The sequence below is a fragment of the Petaurus breviceps genome, unplaced genomic scaffold (assembly GCF_028583685.1).
Source record: "Petaurus breviceps papuanus isolate PSGF00001 unplaced genomic scaffold, PetGlider_PUasm1.0 90823, whole genome shotgun sequence".
NCBI classification, from domain to species: domain Eukaryota; kingdom Metazoa; phylum Chordata; class Mammalia; order Diprotodontia; family Petauridae; genus Petaurus; species Petaurus breviceps.
In genome coordinates this window covers 1,137,852-1,158,592 of record NW_027187352.1, presented here as the reverse complement: position 1 = coordinate 1,158,592, position 20,741 = coordinate 1,137,852, and the positions used below count along the sequence as shown (strand labels likewise).

Here is a 20,741-nt window from a genome sequence, read left to right as displayed (position 1 = left end):
TCCCTTGGGGCACACAACTTCTCTTTCTACTGCCTCTTGTGCCTGGGGACAGGGTTGAGGCAGTGATCAGACTGGGCGTCCTATGCCCTGTGTTACAGTCCTAGCTTGGAGCTGTGGGCACCAAGGCTGTGATCCTGGCCTACCCTTATTGCACAGTTCCTGTTCTAGGCACTCGTGCATGGTCAAATTTGTGTTCTTGAGCTGGAAAGATGTAGTTTTTTCTTTGTAGTTTTTCTTTCTATTCTAGATAGATAGATAGAGATATTTTCTGTGTATATATTCACGTATATGATATAAATGTCTACAGGTATGTATACACATACACATAATGCGTATATATACACACCTACATGTATATATGCATATACACAGAAAATAATATAATAAATATATAATTTCGATTTTTATATTATACACTTGTATGTAACATATACATATGTATGTGTTAATACACTTTGTAAAATATCACTTTATAAATGTGATCTGTTGTTATTCACCTTTATTCAGCTTCCATCTATTTTCAAAATAAGTACCTATGTGTGTGGAGCCAGGTGCTACATGTCCCCATTTAGCTCATCAGCCACAAATAAGACTAGAACCTTCAGTTACAAGATAAGGGTTCCTCAGGGGTGCAAGCAGAGGGCTCCTTGGGAAACACTTTTCTCTTGGGGAAGCTAGGCAGTTTCATTTGTTGTTCCAATTTCTCCATGTGAGAGAGGAAGGGAATGTGTCCAGAGCTGAGTCCCACGTACACCTGGCATTTTCATCCTTCTTTAGGCTTTATCTTTGTTAGGCTCCCCTCTCCATTAAAATTAAAAAAGCCTTAGGGGCACAGCCCCCTTCTCTGTCTAATGCTGTCACTGACTGCAGCTTGGACACGCACTTTTCCCCTTTAGTCACCAGAGACACAGGTTGGGCTTTTTGGAAGCATACCAGTGGGGACCTAGGGAAAGAAATGAAGTCCAGAAGATCTAGAGTCCAGAACTGATCATGAGAAGGTCCTTGCAAAGGGATCCTGATGTGGCCACAATGACTCTCATGACTCTGCAGGCTAATGGACCTTCTGAGTGGGCACCTCACTGCTTCTGACCCATCACTGGCGTCTCCCTAACTTCCTTCAATACGATTCCAGCATGGTCTTTGTTTCTGTATCCCCCTCACTCCAAAATTACAGCGTCCATCTGAAGATCAACCTGTATGTGAAGAGGAATCCCTTCTTCTGTTCCGCAACAAGCCACTGTCTCAGTTTCAGTTGGTCAGCAAGCCTCAATCAAGCCCTATACCAAGCACTGTGTTAAGCACCAGGGATACAAAGAACTATTAGCAGCCCCAGCTCTGAAGGAGCTCCCAGTCTTATCGGGGAGACAACACAAAATAGCAATGTATATACAAGACCCGTATAGGTCTAGCTATAGAAGGCACCAGAAACAGGGGGAGCCAAAAGGGGCCTCCTGCAGGTGACTTCAGGGAAGCCTCCTCTTGAGGGAGCCTGACTCATTTGGGGGTAACTTGTGGTTAGAAAATTTGTTGTGAGCTGGTCTCCCTCGCCACAGCTTCCCCATGTTGCTCACATGCACTGCCCTTTGAGGCCAAGCAGAACAAATAGAATCCCCTTTCCACATGAGAGAGAGAATCTGCAGATGAGGAAATAAGGCTGAGAAAAGGTGTGCCTTACCTATGGTCACATGGCTAGTAAGAATCAGAGCTAGGACTCAGATCTAGCTCTGGTTCCAAGTCTAGGGCACTTTCTACCACTATGTTCCACTGCCTCTCTGAGGAGGGAGGGAAAGGTAGTCCCTAGTCTCTGAGCCCAGCTAGGAGAGCCTCAGGGCCTTGAGCCAAGGCTCAGAGATCAGATCAGCTTAGAATTCATAAAGGCCTAAACCAGGGATAGTCTCTCCATCCATTGTGAGGTACCGCTTTCTGCCAGGCACTAGGTGCTGGACAATACAGAGACAGAAAGGAAACAGTCTCTGCTTTCTGCTTGTGGAAGTATGTGTATTTGTCACTGTGAACCCCTTTCTTCCCCCTCCTGCAACGTGCACACAATCAGAACTGGCCATCCTGGAGCACTGAGTATACAGTGTAAGAGAAAGGCGATCTCCTCTATGTGAGAAAAGGTTCAGAGAGGACAGTCCCTGTGGTTGTACTTCATGGGGGGTGGGGTGCGCAGCGCTTTTTGTTGCTTGTTATTATCACCTCATAGATGATTCAACACTTATTAAATACCTACTGTGCATATTGGTACTAGACAAGCTAATTTAGATATTGAAGCTCACAGTCTCGTCGTGAAAACTCAGTCTCTGTGGCATTAAAAAACAATACCCTGTGTATTCTGAGAGGAGAGGGTGTTACTGACAAGGGATACATCCAGGAAGGCTTCCTGGAAGAAGAGGAAGCTTGTAAACTGGGCTTTAAGGAGTGGGTAGAAATTCAAGGGGAATCAAGTGAGGGTGATCATCTGAGAAGCATGGATGTGTGTGAGCAAAGGCATGAAGGTGATTAGTGCAGGGGCACAAGAAACAGGTAGTGAATTGTATATTTGGTTGGGGTACGGTGTGTCCACATTGGAGGAGCATTAGGAAAGTTGGATAGGGAGAGAAGCATCAGATTGTGGAGAGCCTCGAGTGCTGTGCACAGGGATTTACACTTTATTCAGTAATAAGTTATGAATGTGGTAGGCAGGTGAACTTATGATGTCAGAAGCACGAGGTTAAGAATGAGGGTGGCTTTGAATATGCTGAATTATGAGGTACCAGTGAAGAGAGAGGACCCTACGGGCAATTTTAGGAGCCACTTTTCCAAGACATCTGTAGGTAGGAGAGACTCACTGACAGAACAGTAGAGTTCAAAGGGACCTCATAGACCACCGAGTCAAAGTGCTGATTTTTGGACAAATCTGTTTCCTGTCACAAAAAATATAGCATCTCTTGTTTTCAGAGGCTCTTAAGGAGGTCTGAATACATGTTTGTCTCTTGGCTCCCACTTTGTCCACATGCCCATTTCTAAACATTTCCTTCTTTGATGGTGCTAAGACTTCAGGAAGCGTCTTACCCCATCCTGAGCAGGAAGCTTTTCTTTCTCCCTGACTGTTGGTCATCCAGTCCCAAAGAGGAGAAAGTTACTGAGTTTAGGAAAAGCTTTCTAATCATCAGAGCCACACAAAAGGATAATGACCTGTTTTATGTAGTAGTGAGTTTCTCATCTTTTGGAGGACCTCAGGCAGAGACTGGATGAGCCACTTGTCAGGAATATTGGAGAGGAGATTCTGCTTTGGTAGATGTAGGATAGATGAGATGCCCTCTGAGGTACCCTCCAATCCTCAGAGCTTAGTTCATTGTTTTCTTCTCTCTTCACAGGATCCTTACCCAAGTGGGTAGTGAATAAGTCATCTCAATTCTTGGCTCCCAAGGTGAGTAGCCTTGGCAAGTGGGGAGGAAGGTGGGAAAGGAGCCTGAGAGTGGCCCTGGAAGCAGCGGTGGAGATCGGGTCATGGATGGTGAAGGAAGGGCTGGGGAGTCGGTGACGTGTAGGCAGTTTGGGTATGTAAGAGGCCCTCTCTTCTCTTCCCTTCCTGCTCTGGTCCCGACGGCGGCACAGGCAATGAAGAAGATGTACAAGGCATGCGTGAAGTATCCAGAATGGAAACAGAAGCATCGGCCTCACTTCAAGCCATGGTTGCATCCAGAGCAGAGTCCCCTGCCCAGTGTGGCGCTGTCAGAGCTGTCTGTCCAGCACGCTGACTCCCTGGAGAATATCGATGAAAGCACCGTGGCTGAGAGCAGGGACGAGCGGGGGGCGGGGGGTGAAGGAAGTGACGATGACTCCTCCCTTAACTAAGGGACCCCTCAGAATCCTGGCAAAGCCCAGGCCAGTCTCTCCCTGCCCTGCTGCTGGAGGGGAGGGGAGGAGAGGGCTGGGACCTGGCCCAAGCTACTTTATGTTCTCCTTCCCCCAGGGAAGGGGATAGGGCAGCTGGAGAGTTGGCCCTCTGCCTTGGGGGGTGATGACAACCCCTGGGGGATACCTCCCTCCCCCAACCCAGGCTGGTCCCCTTCTCCCAGGACAGGGGTGGAAAATGGGGGAGGCAGATTTTGTATAGAAATAACTAACCCCCATTAAACTGATACAACAGCCACAGCCTTGGGTCAGGGCCCTGATTTCTCTCCATTCTTCTACTGGGTACCCTGCCTTTTCAGGTTTTTCCTGTTAAATCATTCACTCATTTGTTCTGTCACTCAGCTGTTTTTATTTCATTTTCTTCATTTATTTTCATTCATCTAATTCATTCATTTTTCATTTATTCATCTAATTCATTCATTTTTCTAATTGTCCAGACTTTCAGTTATCCTACCCCTTTTAATCTTTGACTCATTCATTTGTTCATTGATTCATTCATCTAATCATTTTTCCATTCTTTTATTCTGTGAGTCTGTCTTCCCCACCCCAGCCATATTCTATGGTCATTAATAAGTTGCTGTATAATGGGAAGAGCCCTAGCTTGTCCATTCGAACCCAAGCCCTCCTGAATTGGGAGTCCCGGGGAGCTCTCAGTGCAGTTGGAGATTAGCTTCGTGTATGGAGCAAGCCTTACCTGAGGTTGTGACCGATCCTGTGCTGAGCCTCAGGACAGATCGGCCCATCCACTTTGGGGGGGCCAACTCCTTAAGGCCTTAGGGTTTTTACTATTTCCCAAGTCTCTGCTCCCTGTTTCCCACCCAAAGCTTCCCAGACCTTGGTGGTCCTTTGCTGCTTGGCTTAGGAGAGCTGCTACTCTGATCCCCCACCACCACCTCCCCTTTCTTTGCTGCTTCCACCATCTCTTGGTGGCATCCAAATTTAGCCCTCAGTTCCCTTCTTTCTGGTCTCTAGACATTTTATACCCTCCAAGCATGCATAACCAGATGCAGAAATTACCGGCCGAAGGGACTTGTATCTTCTAGACAGGCCCAGCCTGCCCTGTGCTGATGACTGCCTCTGTCTCTTGGCCCCGAAGGAGAATGGAATTTTCCATCCCATCAGGCACCTGGGCATCAATTTAGAACTTGCCCACCTGAGTGCACCAGACTGAGCTCCTTGACCCCTTTTTACATTTTAAGCTCCCTCTCAGCCAACCAGTTGAGAAGCCTGCTGAGGCCAGAGAGGGTTTGGGGAGCTCTATCATTATGGAAAAAAAATATTTCACCTCTAAGGATCTCTGGTTACAGTGTGGGTACCTTTTCATCACTGACATTCAGCACTCTTCCCACCCCCCCATCCCCCAGCTTGAGTATATGGTCTTTGTGGATGAAGGGAGCTCCCAGACTCATCCCTCCTGGGATGTCCTTGGGTTCCTAGACCAAGTTATAGGCTCCTAGACCTGTACTTGAAAGGGATTATTGAGTCCAAACCTCTTATTTCACATACCAGGAAACTTGAGTCTACGGGGGTTGTCACCTATCTGGGGTCACATAGGTTGAAAGTATCAGAAATGAGATCTAAACATCCCCCACCCCCTGTTGCTCTCTTACACTTGAAACCTTTCTGGCCTACAATTTGCAGCCCAAAGCTTTTCATTTCCCGGATAGCCTATGAGAACACCAGGGGCTCTTCCCGACTGGGGGCTAGGCAACTATAGAAATGCTAGCTCTAATTGTGAGGCAGAGAAGGGTGTCAATGGAATATTTGTATTATTTACTAATTAACATTTCTATAGTGTCTTGAAGGTAGTACAAGGATTTCTATTTACATTTTACTGTGGAGGAAACCGGTCCAGAGAAGGAAGTGACTTGCTTAGGGTCACACTCTGATCTGTGGCAGTCTAACGATGGACATCTACAGTTTCTATGGGGCTTGCAAAGTGATTGCCTTACACCCATTATCTTAAGTCTCACAACTGCCTGAAGTAGCAGCTACCACAGATCTTAATCCCCTTTAATAAATGAGGAAACAGGCTAGGAGAGATTAAGCTACTTGTCCTTGATTACACAGCAAGTCTTGGAGGTAGGAACAGAGATCAAGCCTTTTCCGACATACAGACCTCCTATCAATCTTTTGCCTGTCTCCCATATCACTTCAGAAGTTTATACAACAATCTCCATTCTTTAGGGAAGTGCTATGAGCCTGGGTGTGCTTAGGTCCCAGGGGTGAATAGAGATGGCTAGCAGTGTGGACTGTGATGGCCAAGGAAAACTGTTTGGATTGGTGGTAGAAGGAAAATTTTGGGGGAGGAGGGCCAGTATGGTATAAGGGAAAGGATAATGGTATGCCTAGTTGAGACACTAGCCGAATGACCTTAAGCAAGTCATTTCTCTTCATTGGGACTCAATTTCCCCGCCTGTAAGAATATTTCATTCCTATGTCAGAGTTGTGAGGAAAGTACCTCCTAAGCCTTAGAAACAGGGGCCGATAGACTGTAGTGGAAACAGCACAGGATTGGAGGTTCAAATCCTGGCTCCAGTGAGACTGCCTCACCCCGACCTTAGTTTCCTTATGTATAAAATTAAGAGTTTGGACCAGATGGCTTCTGAGGTCCCTTCAGATTTTAGATCTACGACTCCATGACCTCTCAATCCCCTGTGATCCCCTTCCCACCAGGGTCTGGTTAAACAGGTCAAGGACTAGCTCCACTCCCCCCCCCAATTCTGGCTCTTCGGGCGCCCTCTAGGGGACATCCTCCTCCTAACACCGGCCCTATTCAGTAAAAGTCACCCCCCGGGCCTGAGGAGTCGCAGTTCTTGGTGAGAAACAGTCATTGTCCTCAGGAAGCCGCCAATGGCGGGGGGAAGAAAACTTAATCCTCCGGTAAGAGAGACACAGGGGAAAGTGACTCGCACAGGGTCATGCAGTTAGCTAGTTAGTGGGAGCAGTGGCTCCCCCAGTCCTGTTCCCTGAGTCAGAGTGCCTCACTTAATGTCCTCCCTTTCAGTGGTTCCATGCTTAGGAATCTCGGATTTAGAAAAGCTGTTTCTTGGAAGACCCTGAACTAGTCAATACACGCACAGGGACCGACTTGGGAGTGTTCTAAGTGGTAAAGATAATAAAAAAGGTAAAAAGTCCTCCAGGAGCTCAAGGTCTAAAGGGCGAGCTAATGGTACTAACAAGATAGAGAGTATGATATAGACTGGAGGTAATTTCAGAGGGAAGGCGCTAGTACTAAGAGCCTGGGAAAGGCATCTTTCAAGAAGGTGGGATTTCAGCTGGGACTTGGAAGCCCGGGAAGTCCGGAGGCAGAGATGAGAAGGGAGATCATTCCAGGCATGGGGAACGGCTGGGGAAATTTCACGGAGTCGGAAGACGGAGACAGCGTCTCTGGATTGCAGAGTAAGGTGATGAGGGAAAGGCCAGGTAATGAAGACCCAGGAAGAACTTTGCTGTCTACCCCAACCTCAGGGTTTAGGGGACATCTCAGAGGAAGGTGGAAAAAGATTTAGAGCAAGAAAGGGAGCCTAGGGACCAACGCTTGCTTTGGCTTAGAGAGAAGGGTAAAGACTCTTCCCCAGGTCTTTCGGGGACCAAGTACCCGAGGCTACATTCGAACTCAAGCCCTCCATCTCACCGCGAGGAGAGCCAGCCAGCCAGGAGAGGAAGAAAGAAGACTGTGAAACAGAAAGACTCAGCCCAGACCGGCTCCGCAAGCGACAGCCAGACCCAGAGGAGGCGGGCCCGGCCTCCCCCCACCCCCTGCTCAGACCCGGCCCGGCTCGGCCCCTCCCCGGGGGCGTCACGTGGGGCGGGCGGAAGCTCGGGGGGCCGGGGCTGCCGCGAGTCCGCGGAGGCGCCGGGAGAGTTCGGTCGCCTGGGTCCGCGCTGCGCGGGAGCCAGGTCAGTACCTCTCCCCCACCCCTGGCTCCCCCATTTTCCCGATTGGTAAACTGAGGGTCCCATCTCCGTCTCAAGGTGTCCTAGGGTCCTGGGAGGTCACCTTTGACCCCCGCCTCCCCCCTCCCACTGCTTATTTTATCCCGCCTCCAGCTTCTGAGGCGGCGGTTGCGGGGTGGGCTCGGAAGCTAGAAGAGGTGGGGCAGAGAGGCAGGCTCTAGCCAGCCCAGGCCAGAAGGGCTTCCTGGAGGTAGTGTCCCAGGGCTGCGGGGAGAAGGGGCTCCGGGATCCCAGAATGAGGAGTCAGGCCGCTAGTATTTTACCGCAGACTTGGATCCTAACTCAAGGAATGAGCTTGGGGTCACTTAGTTCTCCCCTTTGGGTATCACTTTCTTCATCTGTAAAATGAGATACGTTGGATTCTGATTTCCAAGTGTCCTTCCAGCTCTGATTGTCTATGGCTCCCTCCATGCCCCAGAAAGAGAGATATGCAGCCCCTCACTCACCTTAGGGAAAGGGAGACGCACTGAAGTACTCTCGGGCCGGTTTGGAGGGATCGGGAGTCTTGAGTGGATGCTGGGAGCTCCTTAGGAGGAGGGCTCCAGTGCAGCCCGAGTGAGCCAGCCATGGGGCTCTGAGGTCTGTTTCTGCAATGAGTAGCTCAGATTCCAGGGGGCTTAGGCCAGGAAGCTCCCTGGAGAAGTGTATGGGAGCACTGTGGGTCCCAGTGAGGCACCAGGATTGGGATGATTCTTGGTACTGTCACTGGCTCCTCTGGGTCAGCAGAATCTCCCACTGTTCTCTGAAGAGTGAGTCATTCTGTGCAGGCAAGAGGCTGGGGCAGCTAGGGCAGCTTTAGCTCAGAATGGGGTCCAGGGAGAGCTGGAGCCTGGGCATTGGAGGGTCCTGACCCAGGCAGGGCCTTGGAGTGGTTAGAAAATGCAAAAAGGCAGGCAATTCAGAAAACAGACTTTAGGAGTCTATGCTATTGTGTAGAAAGATCCCAGACCTGAGTCCGGAGACCTGGGTTAAAGTCCTGGCTCTGACCCTTCCTGGCCATGTGACATGGGTCAAATTGGTTATCTGTTTCTGGATCTCAGTTTCATCATCTATAAAATGGGGTTATCATGCCTGTACTCTACCTCCTAGAGCTGCTGTGAGGAAAGCTTATAGATGTCAGATGTCAACCGTACTATAGAAATGGGAACAGTTATGGTTAAACCTGGCTAGGGCTCTAAACTCAGGACTCAGGAGTCAATAAGTGCCATTATCAGCTGGCTTCTTTTGTGGGGTAACTGGGAGCCCCTGTGAGCTTGCTATGGAACCCTGAAGACCAGGATAGAATCTAAACCAGACTTTTTGGCCAGGTGTTCCAGGCATCCCAAGGTCTGCCCCATCCTTCCTCTCCAGCCCTCTCTTTTTCCATATCCATTCTGGCTACCATCTTTGGAAAGAGTCAAGTCCCATTCCCCCTCTGTGCCTTTGCCTAAGTTGTTTTTCCTGCTCTGTGTGCATGCTTCTCATTTCTCATCTAGGCCCAGGTCAACTATCAGCCCCTCTGGGAAGGCTTCCCTAACCTCCCATGGCCACTTTGCCCCTTCCTCTTGTTGAGTCCAGGTTTTTTCTTGTCCTGTTATGGCTGTTCCTGGTATGTGAATTCTGTCTCCCTCATAGACTGTGATCTTGAGGGTGAGATCTCCCCCACAATACCTGATCCTTGGGGAGAGTGGATGGACAGTTGGGCTGGAGGGGAGCATAGAGACACTCACAGGAGGTTGTGACCTATCCTGTTGACTGGGATTTGGATCTGAATCTTTCTCCATTCTCTGCCTTGCACCCTAGCTACCCCCTCCCCTTCATCCTTGGCTCTCCAATTCTAACACTGTCATAGTTCCCCCCACCCCCCTTCGGTTGACTGTCCATTCTCTAGGAGACTAGACCATGGTGGGACTGAATGGCCTGGACTCGTGGTTGTTCCCTTTCTAGCAGCGACCCTAAGGATCCTAAGCTCTGTTCCCCTGAGGAGGCTTAGGGCCCTAGGGAAAAGAAGGCCCTTAGAGAGTCAGCCAGAGGGGAGGGGGAGTTTCTGGGCTCAGTTCAAGGCCCCCTCCCTCCAACCCTGGGGGGACTCAGAGCTCCAAGCAGTCCAGGCCCAGGGAACAAGCGGCTTCTGTTCCTGAGAGAGGGGGAGGGGGGAGGGGGAGCTGGGCTCCTGGCCCGTGCAGTCGCTGACCTCAGGACATAGCCGCCCGTCACCACAGGGGGCTGACTCTCCTTCCTTTCTCACCCAGGCCTCTTAACCCTTGGAGCCCTGAAAGAACCTACCATCTGGCCCTGGTTTAAAGGGAAGCCATGGTCTTGGGCCTCAATGATACCCTGGTCTGAGGGGGCTGGCCCTACCCCACCCCCCTCCAGGCTCAGAGGCCTTGGAGAGCAGGGAGAACTTGCAATAGGCTGACTTACCCCAGGGCCAAGAGGTCTGGAGATTTTCAGTACATGCTGTGTATCTCTTGTTTGTACAGAGTAATTCGTACTAGTATTAGATGGTAAGCTTCTTGAAAGCAGGATTGTTTTTACCCTTCTTTGAATTCCCACTGCTTAGCATAGTGCCTGGCACACAGCAAGCCTTTAATAAATGTACATTGACTGACTGATAACTTGACTGTTGCAGAATAGGGAAAGGGACAGGATCGACATCCGGCACTTCATCAGTGAGGGTTGGTAGTACAGTAGAGTGCAATTAATGCTATTTTTCACGTGAGGAAATTGAGGTTAGTTCCAAGTCTAAGCTAGAAAACCAGGGTCCTACCTTGCCTCTACTCTGTCCCAGCCTTTCTTTGGGGTGGGGGGGAGCAGGGGAGGGGAGACTTGCACAAGTCACTTCCCTTCCTTAGCCTTATTTACCTTCCTCTGTAAAATGAGGGTGTCGGATTGAACTAGATCTCCCAGAATGTCTGAGCCAGAAGGAGAGTCAGACAGGCCATCTTATCTGACCTGCATCTGAGCAGGAATACCCCTATGGTGTCAACAGCAAGTGATAATTGATCTTGGTTGAAGGTGATTTTGACAGGGAGCTCACCTACCATGGCAACCCATTCCACTTTGTGATAGCAACCCCTGTTACAATGTTTTTCCTTATATCAAGCTTCATATTGCCTCTTTATAACTTTTCTCTTTGTAACTGCTTTTCATTCTGGCAGGTAGAACAGCTCTAATACCCTTGAGGGCCCTGCCAGCTAGACCTATTTGGTGAGTCTTCTTTACTGGTCTGTTTTTGGGGGTGGTAAGGAAGGTTGGTGGTCAGAGTTGGCCTGCCCTATGGGTTTCTGTCCCCACACCCTTAGGAGCTCTGGGGCCCTCCTTGTGGGCACAGATGGCGCAGAGTCTAAGAGCTAGGCTGCTGGTTTCCTCACTTTGACCAAAGATCTGTTCCCATTTCTCAGACACAAAAGCTACAATCCTAATCTTTCTTCAAGGACTGTCTACTTCAGACAGCATTTTTCCACACTTCCTAATGGATCATGGTACGATCTGTATTTTCCTGAGCTCACTAGCCTGGGATCCCCTTGGAATTTTGCCAACCGAAGCCTCTAGACTTCACAAGGCCTCAGAGCATCAGAGATAGTCCAGGGCCCTTGGGTTTACCCCACTGTGGTTGTTCTGTTGGGGCGCTTGGGAAGCTGATCCCTAAAGCCTGGGGGAGGATTCTTAACACTACCCTCCATTGGGCTAGGGGTGAGCATAGGGGTTGACCAGGGCTTACAGCTATGCCCTTAGTGCTTTGGTCCAGAGATGCTAGCTGGCCTGAGGGTGGGGAGTGGCAGGGATAGGGGCTGTAGATGATGTGGCTTCCCTGGCCTAGCTCATGTCACTCAAGGTCTCAAGGTAGAATTGGGGTTGTAAAGTGTGAAAGGCAGCTTCCTTCCTCTGCTCAGAGTCAGGATGATGTGCCAGGGACAGAGGCCTGATTCAGTTCTTTAAACATTTTTTAGGTACCTACTGTGTGTCTAATTGTTCATCTACAGAGATAAAATGACAAAGTCTCTTGCTTCAGGGGGTTTACACTGTTACAGGGAATGTATCATGTACAAAAATTTTTGTTTTATATAGAGATGTACCTGTATTACAAGGGAGAATGAATGAGGTCAATGTAAAGGAGAGAGATTGATGAAAAGACCTATGAGAAATGTGAGGTGGGAGAGATCCCTTTCTTTTTTTTTTTTTTTTGAATCAGGATATTATTACATTTTATTTCCTATTCAGAAATAATAGGAATTTTTGTAATTCTTCCCCACTTCCCCACACTGTGAAATAAATTCAATACAAAACAAGAAAGATTTGTTAAGCCCCTCCTGTGTTTGGCACACCATACAAAGACTAATGAATGGATATATATGTTTGTGGAGGGGGCTACTCTCTGTTCCTGCAGCTCAGAAATCCCTCAGTTTTTTAGAGTTTCTGCACCTCATTGCAATAGGGAGGAAAACACATTAATGAACACACCACACTAGTCTGATTATATACAATGTTTTGAACCCATAGCCCACTGACTCTTCATAAGCTTGTCATTTTTTTTCCTCCTGGGTCAAACTTGGTCATATTATTACAGTTTCCAGTTTCTTGAGTTCTTTTCACTTACATCATTGTAGTCATTGTGTAGGAAGAGATCAAGTCTCTTTGGAGCTAGAGTCTAGGTAGGGAAGGCTTCTTGGAGGGTAGCATCACCTAAGCTAGATCTTGAAGGAAAGGAGTGATAGACTTTGACGGAATTGGGAGGTGAGCTCTTATTGGCATGAATTGAGCTCCAGAGTTGGGATGAACAATCGCTGGGGGACTGAAGGAACAAAGCCTGGAGATGAGAGGGGACGAGATGAAGACTGGGAGCACAAAAGTGACCCATTTGGCTGGAACAAAGATTATGTGAATGGGAGTAGTATCAACAAGGCTAGCCAGGTAGGTTGAAGCTTAGTGGAGGCCTTGAGTGCCAGACTAAGGAATGTATACTTTGTTCAGTGGAGAGCCATTGACAAGTTTTTGAAAAGGGGTGACATGGTCAGATCTATGTATTAGGAAGATTCCTCTGGCAGTGTATGGAGGGTGGATGGGAGAAGGGAAGAAATTGGAAGCATTCTGATGGCTGTGTGAATAAAGGGGAGGGAGTAGATGTGAGAAGGATTGATAAGGGAAGTTCAACAGATTGGGCAGTCAGTTAGATGGGGGGGGGAGGAAGAATTAAAACTGGGAGGTGGGGAGGGAGGCTAGGTGGCACAGTGAATAGAGCACCAGCCCTGGAGTCAGGAGGACCTGAGTTCAAATCTGGCCTCAGACACTTAACACTTGCTAGCTGTGTGACCTTGGGCAAGTCACTTAACCCCAATTGCCCTGCTCTCCCCCCTCCAAAAAGCAAGAAAACTAAAAATTTAAAAAGAGCAAAAAAAAAATGGGAGGTGGGGGAAGATGATGGCTTAAGTTTTAGATATGTTGTCTTTGAGTTGGGGGTTGTCTTTTGGGATTTTGAAAATGAAGAACTAGAGCTCAGGGGAGTGATTCGGCCCGGAGATTGAATTTATGGGTCATCTGCATGGCAGTGATAATTGAATACATGGGAGTGGATGAGATTTCCAAGAGAGAGCAGCAGAGGAGCAGAGAGCCAGAGCTGGGGACACCCACACAGAGGCAGTTAGAGGGAGAGGATGAATCAGTGAGGACTGCTCAGGCAGCTTAGAGGAGAACCAGGAGAGAGTATGGCATCTCTGGAGCCAGATGAGGTGAGGGTATGAGGAGGAGGAGGTAGTCAACAGTGCCGGATACTGCAGAGAAATCAGGGAGGAATGACTGACCAAAGGCTATTAATGAGGTTTAGCAATAGGGACGTCTTTAGTGACCTTTGAGCAAGTGGTTTTACCAGAGTTAGGGATAAAAGCCCGACTGTAAGATATTTAGGAATGAATGAGTAGAAAAAGTAGAAAATAAGATAGTGGTGGAAGGAGAAGCAGCAAGTGGAGACTCTTTTTCAGGAGGCTTGGGCTACACAGGGCCAGAGAGAGATGGGACAGAAAGGTTGAAAGAAGTGGGTGAAAGGTTGCCAGGGGAGAGTTTGGAGGTTGAAGGCATCAGGGCGACCACCCTTCTGGTCCTCCAACCTGTCTGACCACTCCTCACTGGTTAAGCCTAGGGAGTTCAGAGCTCATTTGTAGGCAGAGGAAAAGGCACCAATAGTAATAATTGTTTATTCATGTCCTACTCTTTATAACCCCATTTGGGGTTTTCTTGGCAAAGACACTGGAGTGGTTTGCCATTTCCTTCTCCAGCTTGTTTTCCAGATGAGGAAACTGAGGCAAACGGGGTTAAGTGACTTACTTAGGGTCACACAGCTATTAAGTATCTGAGGCTGGGTTTGAACTCAGTCTTTCTGACTCCAGGCCCGTCCCTCTATCCACTGCTCTACCTAGCTGCACCTATACTAATAATAGCTCACATTTATATAGTGCTTTAAGACTGTTGAAGCATTTTACATACATTATTTATTGGATCCTCACACCAACCCCTTGAGGCAGGTGCTATTGTGATTCTCATTTTACAGCTGAGGAAACTAAGGCTCACAGAGGTTCAGTAAATTGCTGACCGGTGCTATATAAAACACTGTACTCTGCCCTCCATTAGAGAGAGATTGATGATGCAGAGGAATGAGATGGCAGATAATTGCTGGACCAGGGTCCTTGAAGAAGTATTGAGGGTCTAGGAGGCAGAGTTAGTCTTGTAAGCCTTCACTTCCTCATTCTCTGAGAATGGAGAAGAGGGAATGACTGGGTGAGGGCCTGGCAAGCTTTTGAGGTGTTGAGCAAGAGAGGTGCAAGGATTCACATCAGGAGTCCTTAGCCTTCTTTGTACAGGAGGAGGCAAAATCTTTTGTTGTGAAAGAAGCAAGGATGAAGGTGGGGGCTTGATGGGGAAAGGTCATAAGATAACAGATTTAGAGCTAGAAGAGTCCATAAAGGCCATTTAGTATAGCCCCCTTATTTTATAGATGAGGAATCTGAGGCAATGACATGGTTAAATGGCATGCTTCTGGTCACACGGGTAGTAATTGTCAGAGGTGGGATTTGAACTCAGGTCTTCCTGACTCCAGGTGGAGGTAAAGGTTTGGAAAAGCTGCTTCCCTGGTTGTCTGGATCCACCTGTCTGTGGGACTGTGACATTCCTCACTCCTCAGTGAACTCTCATGTGCTCCAGAATTGCATTCCTCAGTCTCAGCCGATCCCAAACTGAACTCATCTTTACCCCTAAACTTGGACTTTCCCTGTTTATAACTTTGGGGTTATTTTGAATTCTTTCCTTAACTCAAGTGTTTCGTATTTAATTGGTTAATTTTGTCTTGGCAATTCTGCCATGTCTCAGATATACAGCCACTAGTCTGTTTCTATTGCTACACCACTAGCCCAGGCCCTCATTGTCCCATGAGAGGGATGTTGGAATGGTACAATGGAAAGGCTTCTGCCAAAGGATATGGATTCAAATCTTGCCTCTGACACTGACCCCTTGTGTCAACTTGGGCCTGTCACAACTTTCTTGGACCTCAATTTTCTCATGTAAAACGGGGGAGTTGAACTAGTGACTTCTTTGATCCTTTCTAGCTCTAGAACTATGGTCCTGTGATCTTCCAGGATTATTGCAATAGACCCCTAATTAATAGTTTCCCTACCTCCACTCTCTCTTCTTCAATCTTCCCATCATAGCACTGCTTTTCTACTCATATAATCACTCCTCTGGTACAGGCCCTTATCTACTTTGTATCTGGGCTATTGCAATAGCCTGCTGGTTGGTCTTCTGCCTCTGATCTCTCCCCACTCCAGCCCATTCTTCATTCAGCTGCCAAAGTGATCTCCCTAAAGTGAAGCTCTGACCATGTCACTTACCTACTCAATAAACTCCAGTGGTTCCCTATTTCTTTTAAAAATTTTAAAAAATATTTTTAATTGCATACAAACATTTTAACATTTATAAAGTTTTGAGTTTTAAAATTTCTCCTTTCCCTCTCCTCACCCCTCATTGAGAAGGCAAACAGTTTGATATAGGTTGTACATGTATAGTTGTGCAAAACATATTTCCACATTAGTCGTGTTGTGAAAGAAAACACAGGCCCAAAAATAAAAAGAAAGAAAAATAAACAACCCCAAGAAAAATAAAGAAAATAAAAAAAATATGCTTTGATCTGCATTCAGACTCCATCAGTTCTTTCTCTGGAGATGGATGGCATTTGTCATCCTAAGTCCTTCAAAATTGTCTTGGATCTTTGTATTGCTGGGAATAGCTGTCTTTCAGAGTTAATCATCACACAGTGTTGCTGTTACTGTGTATAATGTTTTCCTGGTTCTGCTCACTTCACTTTGCATCAGTTTATGTAAGTCGTTCCAGGTTTTTCTGAAGTCACCCTGCTCATCATTTCTTCCCCTCCCCCCACTTAATAGTATTTTATTTTTTTTTTCAATTACATGTAACTATAGTTTTCAACATTCATTTTTACAAATTTTTGAGTGTCAAATTTTTCTCCCTCCCTCACTTGCCTCTTCTCTCCCCGAGATGGCGAGCAATCTGATATAACTTATACATGTACAATCATAGCAAACATATTTCCATGCTAGTCATGTTGTGAAAAAAAGAATGAGAACAAAAGGGGAAAACTACAAGAAAGAAAAAACAAAATGCAAAAAATAAGTGAAAATAGTATGCTTCCATCAGCATTCACACTCCATAGTTCTTTCTCTGGATATGGATAGCATTTTCCATTGTGAGTCTGTTAGCATTGTCTTGGATCATTTTATTGCTGAGAAGCTGATCGTCATTTCTTTCTTTCTTTCTTTTTTTTTTGGCGTTTTGGAAGGGGAAGGCAGGGCAATTGGGGTTAAGTGACTTGCCCAAGTCACATGGCTAGTAAGCATTAAGTGTCTGAGGCTGCATTTGAACTCAGGTCCTCCTGACTCCAGGACTGGTGCTCTATTCACTTCGCCACCTAGCTGACCCTTCATCATTTCTTATAACACAGTGGTATTACATAACAATCATATGCCACAGCTTATTCAGCCATTCCCCTCAATTTCCAATTTTTTGCTACCACAAAATGAGCTACTATAAATATTTTTGTATATAGAGGTCTTTTTTCTTTTTAATCTTTTTGGCATACAGACCTAGTAGTGCTGCTATTGCTGAGTCAAAGGATATGCACGGTTTTATAGTGACTCTCCATTTCCTCCAGGATTAACTGTAAATTCCTTTGGTTGGCTTTTAAAGATCATCTTCAGAAGCTGGTCCTTTTCTAGCTTGCCATCTCCCTCTTCTACATGTACTCGTATGATGCAAGGAGACTGTCTTATTGCTGTTCTTCAAACTGTGACCTTCTGTCTCCTGACTCCATCCCTTTCACCAGCTTTCCCTCATGTCTGGAATGCTCTTCCTCCACCCCATCATTTGTCTCCTGATTTCTCTCAAGACTAGTTCAAATCCCACTTTTTGCAAGAGACCTTTAATGCTCCTCCTTCCTTCCCTCCACTGTTTGTGTCTTCCTTCTGAGATTACCTCCCTTTTACACTGTAAATGTTTCTTGATTGATTGATATGTAGATTGGAATGTAGATAGTGGCTTACATGTTGTGTCCCCTATTAGAATGTGAGCTTCTTGAGAGCAGGGACCCCATTTTGGTCTTTCTTTTATATCCCTACTGATTAACAGAGGGCTTGGCACATAATATGCAATTAACAAAAGCCTATTTACTGACTGTAAACACCTGGTCACTTCATTCTCTATGTCTATGTCTTTTCCACCTCCTAGACCTTGTGCTCCATGGAGGGAGGGACCAAGTCTTGTTGAAAATGTTTATCTTCCTACTGTTCAATACAGAGCACTGCACACAGAAGGCATTTAATATGTTTATTGTATTCTACTTTACCTTTCCAGATTCTAATTTCCTTATATGGAAAATGAGAATAAGAATTTTTTTCTCCTGTATCTTTATCTTGGGTCATTTTATTTATTATTTCTTTTTAATTGTCTCACTATTACTGATATTTTTGGTTTCAGCTTATCTTCATCTTTGAATATACCCTCCCTCCTCCTCTACCTAACCAGATATCCCTTGTAACAAAGGACCAAAAAGGAAGGGAAAAAAAAAAGTTGTTCAATAAAATTAACCAACCAGACATTAACTGAGTGTGATAGTGTATGCAGTGTTCCACACCCATAGTTCCTCACCTCTGCTGCAAAGAAGAGAGGGAGGTACATTTTCTTAGCTCTTTTTTTTAAGGTGAAGCTTGGTTATTAAACTGACCACCAATTTTTCTTTTGTTTTTCCTTCCATTTGCATTGTTATGATCATCATATATATTGTTTTCCTGGTTCTATTTTTTTCACCCTGCATCTTATCATATAAGTCTTCCTTAGTTTTTGAATTCTTCATAGGGAATACCAGTTCTTGCACTGCCCACCTATCCCACAAGTTTCTGGCTAGAAAAGTGTGTGAGGATGGTAAATTCCTACAGAAAACTGGAGCTACTGAGCTCAGCTCCCTCCCTTTGAGCAGTCTGTGTCCTGGGTCTTGGTCCCTGAGCTCTGAAGGAAACCAGCCAGCCTTAAGCCTCAGCTCTATCACCGACTTACTAAGCCTTGGTTATGTCCCTTTCCCTCTCTGGGCCTTAGTTTCTTCATCTTTAAAAATAAAAGTATTGTTTTAACTGATCTTTTTAGCCCCTTTCAGTTTTTTAGGCTGTGATCCAGGGTCCTGGCTCAAGGGCCTCTCCCATCGTCAGCCCTTTGCTCCTCCACCCTGGCAGGGGGTATGTGGGTGAAAACTAGTTGGACAAGATTGGTGAGATTGGGGGTGGAGATAGAGGCTGAAATCATCTGTCTGGGGGAGGAGGACATTGCCTACGAGTCCTGTAGAAAGGACATCTCCAGGACAGGAGGACCTCTGGGGAAGAAGGAAGGGCCTCCTCCCTTCCATGTCTGCCTTCTTTCCCCTGTTGTGAGCTTTACCCTTGTATAGGGTATAGAGTAGACTGTTAAAGCAGTAAGGAATATGAGAACATAGAATGTTAGAATATACTTCAGCAAATGTTTAAGTGGTAATTGCTAAGAGCAAGGCCACCTGGACTTGCTGCTGGGGATACAACAGCCCAAACCAAGTGGTCCTGCCCTCAAGGAGTATATATTCTACTTCAGTATGCAACAGACACAGAGATAAGTTAAATACAAAAAAAAAGGAGAGCAAGACTTTTGGGACAGAACATTAACAACTGGAGGAGTGGGGGTGTGGGGGATCAAGGAAGACTTCCTATAGCCAGGAAACCTTGAAGGAAACTAAGAATTCTAAGTCAGTGTTGAGGAGGGAATGCATTCTCGGCACGGAACACAGCTATGCAAAGACGTGGAGGTGGGTGATGGAGTGCCAGGTATGGAGAATAACAAGTAGGTCAAAGACTAGCCTGAGTCTGGGGCAGCTCCTAGTGGAGCCCAGGGATGCGGGGTAGACCCATGGCTTGGTGTAATTAACTGTTGTATGCTTCTTTTTTCCAAAGTTGTCTCTTACCCTCTCTATCTTCTCCCCTTTGTTTCATCTTGGGGAGCTGCTCCCTGCCCTGACCTCTCATCTCCCAGAAATCCTCTTTTATCCAGACTTCCATCATTCTCCTTCTCTCTTTTTGGTTGGTTAATGCAGGCATCGGACTTAGGACTGGAAGGGACCTCAGAGAGAGAGTCTAATTCTGTCCACAGAATTCTTCCTTCTATCAAAAATCAAAGATAAAACTGAAGCCCAGAGAGGTTAAGTCTCTTGCTCAAGGTTGAGTACAGACTTCCTGAATCCAAGTACAGCTCTCCCCTCTGCACCACCAAATAAGTCAAGCCCATCCAAAGGTCTAAAAGATCTAGCTGGTTAAGATAGGAGCAGCTAAATTTGCCCATCTGTTCTGTCTTCACAGCAAACAATGGACCAGAGACAGGGGCACCTTTGGATCATAGTATCAGAAGGAACCTTCGAGGCCATGTAGTCAAACTTCGTTATTTTATAGTTGAGGAAATTAAGGCCTAGAGAAGTTAATTTGCCCAAGGCCATACAGGCACCAAGTGATGGAGTCAGGATTTGAACCCAGGTCCTCTAACTCTAAAGACACTGCTGTCTATACTGTACCATGATGCCATGCCATCTCTTATTTTTTCCTTGACCACCAAGAAGTTGTTCATATAGAACGTTATTAGAATATAAGCTCCCTGAGGGCAGGAACGGTCTTGCTTGTTTCTGCTTGTGTTAACTAGACTTAACACAATGAATAGCAAACAGTAAGTGTTTCATAAATGCGTTTTCATTCATTCATTCATTCGTTTGTTCATTTGTCACACAGTCTAGATGTTCTTGCTGCCCAGTGCCATGTGTTTCAGAACTTTGAACAGTTACCCTATGCTTCTGACCTTTGCCTTTCACTGGCAGAAGCCTGGAGTCCATGTCCCAAAATGACTTCCACATTGCACCCCACTCTGTGGTTTAGTTTGTATGGACAGTTGTGTAGTGGCATTGTTCTGACTTGGTTCTTCACTGGGGAGATGTCCTGAACCTTGGGGATTGTAGCCAGATGGTCCAAGGCATGGCATGCTAGATGACTAAGTGGGATCTAGGGCTGGAATGAGAGTCAGGCCGACCTGAGAACAAAGCCTGCCTAGCTGTGTGACCCTGGGCTAATCACTTAACCTCTGTCTGTCTCAGTTTCCTTATCTGTAAAATGGTGATAATAGTAACATCTGCTTCACAGGGTTGTTAGGATCAAGTGAAATAGTATCTTTACAAACCTTTGAGTGATATATAAATGTCGTTACCACCACTACCACCATCATCATTATTATTATGCTGACGTATAAATGGTTATTTTCCTCCTCGTTCAGATTCCCCACTACAGAAC

The 20,741-nt window shown here is 46.5% G+C and overlaps 2 protein-coding genes across 6 annotated transcripts in view; both read left to right on the top strand.

Moving 5' to 3' along the window:
- STARD10 (StAR related lipid transfer domain containing 10) overlaps window positions 1-4,140 on the top strand; it is a 37,749-nt gene extending 33,609 nt beyond the window's left edge. For both annotated transcript variants that reach the window (XM_069070804.1, XM_069070805.1), the window contains exons 6-7: window positions 3,360-3,412; window positions 3,601-4,140. In XM_069070804.1, coding sequence (XP_068926905.1) covers window positions 3,360-3,412; window positions 3,601-3,840 — 293 coding nt within the window. In that variant the 3' untranslated portion in view covers window positions 3,841-4,140. The remainder of the gene's footprint in view (window positions 1-3,359; window positions 3,413-3,600) is intronic.
- A 3,564-nt stretch (window positions 4,141-7,704) lies between these two features.
- Window positions 7,705-20,741, top strand: part of ARAP1 (ArfGAP with RhoGAP domain, ankyrin repeat and PH domain 1) — a 119,375-nt gene continuing 106,338 nt past the window's right edge. For all 4 annotated transcript variants that reach the window (XM_069070799.1, XM_069070800.1, XM_069070796.1 and 1 more), the window contains exons 1-2: window positions 7,705-7,803; window positions 11,001-11,049. The gene's annotated coding sequence lies outside the window, so the exon portion shown is untranslated. The remainder of the gene's footprint in view (window positions 7,804-11,000; window positions 11,050-20,741) is intronic.